Here is a 10,550-nt window from a genome sequence, read left to right as displayed (position 1 = left end):
TCGTGTGTGAGGATAATCGCTTCAGCTAGATCTCCCTCTGCACGCTTAATTGTGTTTTAATTACAATCCCTGTAATGTATGTATGTTCTTGTTTGGGAATTCTAGATTGGTGATAAGATCTGCAACTATTGAAGAAATAGAAGCGGAGAAGTCTGCAACGGAGAATGATGTTGTATGTATTTTCACATTCTTTTGGTTATTCTTTAGTTAGTATGATAAAGAAAACTTCACAATCAACAATTTGTAACCGTAACCATCAAATCAATGTTCATGAAACACATAATTGATCAAACGCTAGCTCTCAAGATGAGAGAAACCTAGCAAACTAACATAACTATTTTTAGAGTTTTACAAGTTTTTCAAGTTTCACATTTTTGCATAATGAAGATGATGATGAATAGTTCCCTCTTAAAGCCTGCTTGCTCTGATCACTTCGCTCCACGTATTTTTTCTCACTTCCACCAACAACTAAACTCCACGTGTCACCCTTTCTTCCACATGAGCCATTCATCTCATTTCCTGTATCAAATCTCCCCCTTTCAAGAAACCTTGACCTCAAGGTTTGTAGAGAAGAAACTAACTAAGTTGCAAGGAAATCGCCATTGTTGACTCCATTTGTGCTTTATTTTGAAGCTCTCATCATTAAGTAGGAACTGTTTTATTAGCGGTGTGTCTCTAGCTTGACTGTGAGCAGTAGGACCCTGCACTCTATCTAAGAGAACCACCATACCAAAAGAATTCAGAAACAGTCCCTTCTTGAGTGATGCTTTGTACTTGATCGATGGCAAGAGTTTAAATCGCCATTTGTGTTTGATTTGGAACCTCTCAACATTAGGAGCCACTTTTCCCACAATCTTCTGTACAGCCCAGGTTGCTGCATAATGTGTGAAACATCTTGTCTGTAATCCAAGAGAAAGACCATGATTCCTCTTTCGTCTAGCTAAAACATGTTCTACACAATCAAAACTCAAGTGTAAATGTCTCCTCAAGATAAAACAGATGACAACAGACACTTCTTGAGTCCAATCCTCTGCACAATCTCCCCATTCCAGCTGTTGGATCAATACCTTATCACGGAATGAACGTTCATTTCCATTCAACAGCAATAATACACTCATCACAATGAACATCTCATCTTGGTTGTCCATATCCTTCTCTGTTGGTAAACTGGGTTTCTGCAAATTCCTGTTCAAGAATTTGAACTTCCAGAACTTGAATCTGATAAGTGCCCAAATTGGAAGTGGTTCATGATACACAAGATCATCTTCCTTGAAACAATCCCTAAGGAGCATGGACCAGGTCTTATGTCTCCTCCGTTGTAGCACATTTTCTCCCATGAGTTCTTGAATGATCAAACCCGTTTGCATCAGCTGCTCCATCACCAGTATTATCCAATCATACACAGATTGTTTTCCATGACCTGCACCACTCTTCTTTTTTCTGAATTTGAACATCCAAGATTTAACCCGTCTTGTTGTCTTCTTTGTTCCCATTTTTTCCTTATGTCGAAACGTCTTGACGATCAATGATGCTTCAGGAACTGCTCCAACAACAAAGAAGCTCACAAGTTTTCTGTTACGCTTCTCATCAGTCTCTCTTTCTCCAATCCTCTGCACAGCCCAGGTTATCTTGAAAGGTTCCACGATCGCAAAAGGCTGCATAAACTGTGCTCTGTTTAGTGGTGCTTTATGAGCTTCTCCAATAACAATTGTTCCAAATATTCTGTCATCAAGTCCACCAAACAACTTTCTCCTCCTTGTTGTTCCAAGCCTATCAATCATATTGTCACACAAACTTAAGAAGGAGAACACCCTATTGTGTAACCTCCACAGTCTCTCACTCCCTTGTTTATATTTAAACCTCCAAGACTTCAAGCCTTTTCTCTTTTTCTTCACTTTCAGTCTTTCTTTAGCCTGAGACCTTTTACCAAACAGTTGGTGTGTAACCTGATTGTCTGTGATACTTGTTGATTTCTGAATTAACATATCCCTTGTTTTGGCATATGAAGCTTTTAGTATCGTTTCTTGATGATTAAACAAACCAGCACAGCCAAAAACAGATTGGGAATCCTCACAAACAACCGTTGATGCATTTAATTGAAGGCTAGGTTCCAATGTAGAAATTGATACCTGAGATGGTGGAATTAGTTCTTCCTCCGAGATCGCTACTGGAGACATGTGCTCAGTCGATTTTGTCTCCGGCTCAGTATCAATATCCACAATCGAAACTGTGTCTTGAACCAACTCTTGTTGTGGAGTCACTTGAACCTCTGGAAACTGTGAAGCAATTACAGAATCTGAGAACGATTCTTTCTCAACATCAACCTCAATGTTCACCAATTCTTCACTATCCCCTTCGCCGATGTGTAATCGAAGCATTTTGAGCATCGCAACACCAATGACTTTTCACGATCCATAGCTTCATTCACCTTCGTCTCAGCTCGCGTTTCCTCCATATATTCCGAGGATGACACAGCTCTGATACCTTTGATAAAGAAAACTTCACAATCAACAATTTGTAACCGTAACCATCAAATCAATGTTCATGAAACACAGAATTGATCAAACGCTAGCTCTCAAGATGAGAGAAACCTAGCAAACTAACATAACTATTTTTAGAGTTTTACAAGTTTTTCAAGTTTCACATTTTTGCATAATGAAGATGATGATGAATAGTTCCCTCTTAAAGCCTGCTTGCTCTGATCACTTTGCTCCACGTATTTTTTCTCACTTCCACCAACCACTAAACTCCACGTGTCACCCTTTCTTCCACATGAGCCATTCATCTCATTTCCTGTATCATAGTAGTGGAGCCGAGGAATCTCTTTGGATATGATTCTGGTTTTTGCTTTTTGGTGTAATCCAGAAATCAAAGATGGAGAAGACCATTGATACGCTTCTTACCAGTTTCAATTCCATAAGAACAGGGAGATCCAATGCAGCAATGCTAGACAATATTTAGCTATAAAGAAGGTTATGGATCCTTTTTACAGCCAAATTTTAGTTCCATATATATAACGTAACTTGATGTTTTGTCTTATCTCATGTATGTCTGCATGAATTGTCTTAAAATCTTATCTTTTGGTTGGTGTTGCAGAGATTATTTCGGTGATGACAAATGATGGACGCAACATTGTGGTATGTTATTTTCTCTTAAAGGTTTTGACCATGCTACAAATATAATCCTTAATAAATCTCATGAATGTGTGTTTTCCACAAAGGTTAGCTTCTGATTTCTGTTTCTAGTTACTAAAAAGGATCATCCACAAAGGTTAGTTTCATCATTTTCTTTTTCTCTTTATGTCTGTTAGGAGTGAGCTAAATTTGGACCTGAAGAACATGAAGCATGAGCAAGCTAAGTTTTGGAAACATCATCTTCGCTTCCTTGAGGAGTTATTGAAGGTATAGAAGAGCCTCTAGGTTTATGTTTTTGTTGATTGTGGCACTTGTAATGTTAGATTAAGACTTGGTTTGAGACTTGTAAATGTATGTAGTGTATTGTTGTTGAAATGTTTAAGATGATATGTATTGTATATTGGGGCTGTTATAAAGTTTTTCTTATATATTGATTTTTTTGCAAAAGTTGTATATATATATATATATATATATATATATATATAATTTATAAATCATAGATGTTGAGCATAATCAAGCTGCTTGAAAAATATATTATAGCAATAATATATAGCTACAGTTGATAAAACTATAATACAAATATTTCGCTACTATTAGTTATATTATGGCAAATAAAAAACGTTACTAATAATCTTAATCTAGCGATAAAATAACGCTATTATAAAGAGACAATTAATAGCATAGAGAAAAAACGCTATTGTATGTGTCCCCTCTAAGATGGCACCAGCAAAGACAGCGTTTACGAAATCGCTATCAAAACGATATTATAGCGTTTTTCGTGTGCTAATAATACGCATATTTCTTGTAGTGTGAACCTAAACTTAAAACCGTAAGGACTCTGATACCAAACTGAAACGATCTGACCCATTTTTTTAAATAATAAATAATAAATATAATAATAATAGTAAACCAGACTAGTGGTCCCGTACCCACTAGCCACCTAACCACAATCAAACCAAGAACGAAAATAAATAATATCATTAAACTAATAACCAATATTAATTCATAATAAATAAACCAATAATCCAATCAACATAAAACATATAACCAGCAATCCTAAGCAACACTCTCGGACTCAACTCTAGCAACCTAACAGAAGCCAGAAAGCAACCAAGCGAGCCACTCGAACATCCTCCTCTTCATTGCCTTGATTCCACGATCACACTTTGCCTTTATCTTCACCACAAACACAAATTGAGATGGATGAGTATTTGATAAACACTCAGTGAGGCAATCCTTCCATCTACTAGGCTATACACACAAGCGATTGAGATACTCTAACCATCAAACAACAACCAACAAACAAACCAGGAACTGCATCGACCGACACCAACCTTGCATCGACCGACGCCATAAGGGGTTGCATCGATCGACGTTTGATTTGCATTGACCGATGCAAGGTTCACTTGCATCGACCGACACTCACATTGCATCAACAGACGCATGCTCGACATTTCACGAAAAACCCTAGTTGCATCGACCGACGCCTCCACATGGCATTGACCGACGCTCCTAGGTCAAATCGCGCCGTCCTCGCATTGCATCGACCGATGCACATGCCGAGCATCGTTTTTCCCCAAAGCTTCTCGCCGGGTTTTCGTTCCTACAACCATCAAACTTGATCCCAAACCACAAGAAAGCTTCACAAAGCCTCAAATAACGTTCTAACAAGCCAAACAACACATAAACAAGCAGATCAGAGAAATCTCAACCTTAGATAAGCCATGGTCATGCACTCACCTTTGCCAAGAAGATTTTGAACCTTAAACAAGCAAAACAACGCTCCTAGGAAGCTCCTACAACGATCCCAACTACAGATCTGTACAGGAACAAACTCAAATCTCTCAAAATCTGCAAGAACACTCAAGAGCTTTTTCTCTCTTTTCTTTTCTCTCAAAAACGGCCAAACTCGTCTAATGACGACAAAACTCGACTTAAGGGTTTTTCCTAACCCAAAAACGCAGCGTTTAACTTAAGACGAACCGCACAAAACCGACGTTGCATTGACCGATGCATCCCCTAAACCGGGATTCCGGTTTGCGGATGTTACACGATACAAACTAAAGACGAGAGATGTCCACGTCCCATTTTATGGGATCATATATATGAGTTGGTTTGTGTTATATTTTGTAATTTATAGGTTGGGATCATATATATGAGTTGGTTTGTGTTACATTTCTTAATTTATAGGTTAGGATCATATATATGAGTTGGTTTGTGTTATATTTCTTAATTCTATATATATTACTCCCAAGTGGGCAATGAATTCGACTACAGAAAACCCGATTACGTACAAAAGGGGGAATATATATATATATATATATATATATATATATATATATANTATATATATATGTTCGAATGGGTAGATAGATAAAAGAAACGAAACTCTATAAATATATGGTCGTGCTTTTTTTGTAGAAGGATATATAGATTATCGTTAGAAATAATTCAAAATTGCAACAAAAGGTCCGGTTTGGCAGTGCATGCATATTTACTAGGAGGGTCCGTATGTCGAATAATAGAGACATATTTTTGGGAAGTACGTAGTAATATCCACAAGTGAAGATATAAATTTCTTCCTAACTCTCTCTTTCCTATGGCCATGACTCTTGCTAGTTAGTACGTAGTAATAACACACTTGTAAGATGCCATCGACGTGACGAGGATTTATAGTTAGTCCGAAGACTAGTCCAAATCATCATTTGCTTTTGTTTTCAACATTACATAGCTATATTCCTAATTGCGTTACCAAATTTGTTTGTACACCAAATTCTCAAAGAAAGAAAATCATACAAGGAATATTTCATCAGTTTCAAAATATTACATATTTTAGCTAAAAACACGCATAATAAGAAATGTCTACTTTTAAAAAATTTAACCAATCATAAACAAAACTACATAAAATAAATAATAGGAAAATATGAAATTAATCTAAAAATTGCCTGAAAGTTAAAACAAAACAAAATATCTGAAACATCATATATTATAAAACAGAGAAAATGTATATTTTAAAACATGATATTTTTATATGCAGCCTATTTTTTAGATCATCTATTACTCTTGATAGGGTTTCCATGATAAAAAATATTAAATATAATAAAAAAAATAGGAAAGAAATTGAGAGACTTTTCTCACAGTTTAAGATACTGTTTACGATGTGTCTATATTTGATTGGTTTAAAATTTTTATTGATTTAAAATTAATAAATAATCAAAATTAAGAAAATATTATATTGAAGAAACCCAATGAAATTCATATGCTCTTAGAATCACATGGAAGTTTATTAATTTGGTTATAGAATTAGTTATTTAGCTAATTAAACCTTTAATTGATTACTTATTACTTTAACCAGACAACACTTAATATAAAATTTAAAGTAGTTTTAAGAAAATAATCATCAACAATTACATTAAATGAATCTAAAAATTGGGAAAGAGAGAAGGCGTAAAGCCATTACATGAAATACAAGAAAAAAAAAAGTAGAAGAAATGGAAAAGGGGTATAAATTAAGGGTTTGGAACTAAAAGATTACCTGAACAAGATATAGAAGGCGTAAAGCCATTATGTGACCGGTGACTCTCACTGTTAATGTTAATTTATTGTAGGGTTAATTGCTCCAACTTGCCTTCAGGGTAAGGGCCTTATGCAGCAGCTTTCCCAATTTGCAAGCAAGGTCGAGTCTCACTCCCACCATTGGTGAAGCCCATGAGCTGTCGTAGACTTAGTCGGTTTGTTACTGTTTACAGTCATATTTGCTGATGGAAGAAGGTGAAGAGGTTCCGTTGACAAATCTCACGTTCATGATTTTCTCTAATTCTTCCGACCAATAGACTCCTAATTGATTTTTTTGCACCGGTTCTTTCGATTTCGCGTGCACCGATCTCAGACATGTAGGTTTTATTTATAGATGAGAATGTAAGGTTTTAGAGTTTATATAGTTCGCTTAGATCAAACTTTGAGGTATGTTCATCATCACAAATCATCATCCATTCAAAGAGGTTGGCGTTTTTTTAGTGTTTTTTTGATAAATGTTTTTGTGTTTGATCTGAATATTTGACATCTGTGATAATCTCTTGTGAATTAGAAAATGGTGATTGATGTTCTTGAATTACTGAATTATGAATTCCCCTTGGGATATCAATTAAGTTATTGCTGTTCCATGTCTAATCCTTGTGATCAATGTTCTTATTCAGGTTCGTTGCAATTGATGCGAGTAGAAAGATACTTTTCAGCTTCCACGATTTGAATGAGAGCCTAATCCTAGGTGGTTTTGGGATTGTTTTAGCTTCAATATGAATACTTGGAAAATATTGCTCGGCAAGATGTGAGTTACAAGGCCTTTCTGTTCCAGAGTTCCTGAATCCGTGCAGGAACTTGGTCTTTTCAAAAAGCTCACGGGAGAAGATAAGGGTTGATTCCTGGGATTTCACCCTTTATTCCTGTTGAGCTCTCTCTCAAAAAGCACTGTCTCTGCCATTATGGACAACCGGCTCGACCAGTATTAGTGGAACTGAAATTATCTCTATCGCTCCTTTGCTCAAATCTATGTTTGTGATTGTTCAACAGGTGTATATCCAGTGTCCATAACAATAATAAGTGTCACTGTCTTTGAACTAATCTAATCCTTAGCTTTTGGAAACAGGGGGTTTGGTAATGAATATGATGATTTGGTTACTATATAGTATCCTAAGTCTCTTTGAGTTATGGAACGTTCATGATTCTGAAATCTCTGTTCTGTACGAAGGCAATCAGGGAAATCTAAATATGTTAATAGTTGCATACTCGCATGATTGATCATCATCGAGACTATTATTGACGCGGTAAAATACTTGATTCGACAAACATACAACTATTAATAAATTTATATAGTCTGGTTACAAAAGCATTTGTAGAAGTCAGTGATTAAAACTGATGCAAAACATATTCACCATTAAACATAGGATCCCACCATTGATGAATCCCATGAGCTCTCTTAAAATTAGGCGAGTGGCTAGTGTTTATAGTCATATACGCCGATGGTAAAAGATGAAGAGGCTCTGATGAACGAGAATCCGAAGACGAACCTCCTCCTCCTCCTCCTCCGCCTGACAACAGATTCCTAAGTGAGTTCCTCGTAGCTATTCTTTCGATTTTACCGGCTCCAATCTCAAACATTTTGTTTCTATGCTTGAAGTAACCAATGTATTCTGAGCATATTGGACCTGACGGGTTCACATACAATTACAAATATGGTATCCATGATGCTAACTTCATACACGAATCATCTTCTTGACCCTGTAAATAATACACATCATTAATTATATATTGATAGAGATTGGAACCTCAAAAGATAAAGTAGAGAAACAATTACTCTTTTCATTTCATTTTAAGGGGGGTGTATTCAAACCATGATTTTGGAGAATTTGATGGGATTTAGGAAATTTAGAATTTTGATAGATTTTAGGGAAGTTCATATGATTTTCTGTAAAATTCTTTCAAAATCCCACCTAAAACCATGAGATTTGGATTTCTGTATTTTTAACTAAACAAATCCTCCAGAATCCTAAAAATTATGAAAATCCTAATCCACAAAACTGTTTTGAATAACAGTGGATTTTAAAGTAGATTTTTAAATCATCAGTTCAATAACAAGGGATTTTAATGGATTTTAAAGTAGTTTTTTAAATCATCAGTTCAATAACAGTGAATTTTAATAGACTTTTTAAAATCCATGATTGAATAACATAGAATTTGTAAATTTCACACAAATCACTTAAAATGTCAAGTTTAAATTATATATGATCACCCCCCAATGTGTCGTTTTTGTATTTTTTTTTTTGTAATTTTTAATTATGCACGATGCTTTGGAAATTTATTTTGCTTCATTTTATGTTTATATTCGAAATTTTATACCAATTTAAATTTACTAAAAAATGTGATCATATATAATTTCTACTGTAATTTTTACTGTTAGTTGAATTGATTTTCTTTTCTTTTTTTGTAGATCCACTATTAAATATATTTTTTTAGATACAAAATCTAAAAGTTAATTATATATTTTCCAGATTTTTTACCAAAAACATCATACCAAAAAAGCAGACATGTATGATGGATATTATAGCAAAAAGTTTTTAATATGAGTCTAGAACTAATAATCTTATCTAGAACCAAAAATATTGTTTAGAAATCTTAGTTAATAGATTTTTACGAAATAAAATCTTTGTGAAACTATTAAAAAGAAAAATATACGTTACCTTGTTATGGTGGCGACCTTTGACGGGGATTGCTACTCCGGCTTTGACAAGACTTCCGGCGAATCGAACTCCATGTTTAAGCTTCTCACTCTTCATTAGCTTCTCAATCGGAATAGACGAGAACGGAGGATTAAATAAGTAACTCTTAAGAGGGAAACCAGACCTAGTCATGATCTTCCCGGCAAGCAACGCCACGGCTGCTCCAAGAGAATGTCCGGCTAGCCACACGGCTGCATTACCAGTTTTAGCCACCGCACTTTGAATCACCTGAATCGCATGCACGAACCTAGTGCTGTCTTGGAGGCAGTCCCGGACGCAGCGTAGGTCGAGCTTAAGGTCGCGTGACCGAGAGTGCCGTTTCATGATCGTGCCACGGAACGCGATCACGTGACGAGGAGGTGGTTTCGAATGATGGGTGTTATGGTAATTGTAAGAGAAGAAGTGTTTGTATTCGAAAACGGCGCCGTATATGGATCCATCTGAGTCGTCGATTAGGGTTTCGGCTAAAGTGAAGTTGAAAAACTCCCACCAGTGGTTGGCTTGTGACTTTAGACCAATCCTGTTTTGTTGTCTGTCTCGTTCCAGTGTGTACACTGCTTGTACCAAACATGATGCCACCGAGGTTCTATGGTAAGAATTATTCCTATAAAAAATATCCACGTTGACTTATTGTGTTTGAATGTTATATTTTAATACAACTTGTTCTAGAAGAGATGAACAATTAGAGAATTATAATAGAGTTGACTATGGCTAAACCATTGAATTAGCAAAAAAAGCTAATTAGTGATGGTGAGTTTGTTGTAGAAGATGATTATGTGGTTGGAAATGAAAGAGATGAAAATAGAAAATATAATACCAATCAATGGAAGTTAAATGGATTGGACCAGAAATGCTGAAGATCTCTCTTTGAGAAGCCATTAGCCCCTCTTTCACAATAACATCGTCTTCTTCTTCCATCAATTAACCATTTTCTTTGACGAATGCAAGAAAAATAGGACCAACAATAATTATACTAAATAAAAGCAAGCTCTTAAGGCTGTCCACGTAGGATTTAAAACAAGCTATCAGGATTCGACACGTCACTCATTAACATTTTATACAATTTCCAGAATTTTTATATTAAGAATTATTTTAAACAACTTCTCATGATTTGACAGGTCATTCATTAACATTTTTTAAT

The 10,550-nt window shown here is 35.5% G+C and overlaps 1 protein-coding gene and 1 pseudogene across 1 annotated transcript; both read right to left on the bottom strand.

The window, feature by feature from the left end:
• LOC109131103 lies at positions 227 to 2,856 on the bottom strand. Its single transcript, XM_019241605.1, has one exon. The coding sequence runs from the start codon at positions 2,385 to 2,387 to the stop codon at positions 540 to 542; it is 1,848 nt and encodes a 615-aa protein (XP_019097150.1). The 5' UTR covers positions 2,388 to 2,856; the 3' UTR covers positions 227 to 539.
• LOC104770804 lies at positions 8,040 to 10,327 on the bottom strand (annotated as a pseudogene).

This window comes from Camelina sativa, chromosome 20 (assembly GCF_000633955.1).
Source record: "Camelina sativa cultivar DH55 chromosome 20, Cs, whole genome shotgun sequence".
NCBI lineage: Eukaryota > Viridiplantae > Streptophyta > Magnoliopsida > Brassicales > Brassicaceae > Camelina > Camelina sativa.
Note: the sequence above shows the minus strand (reverse complement) of the source record. Positions and strands in the feature narration are given on the sequence as shown.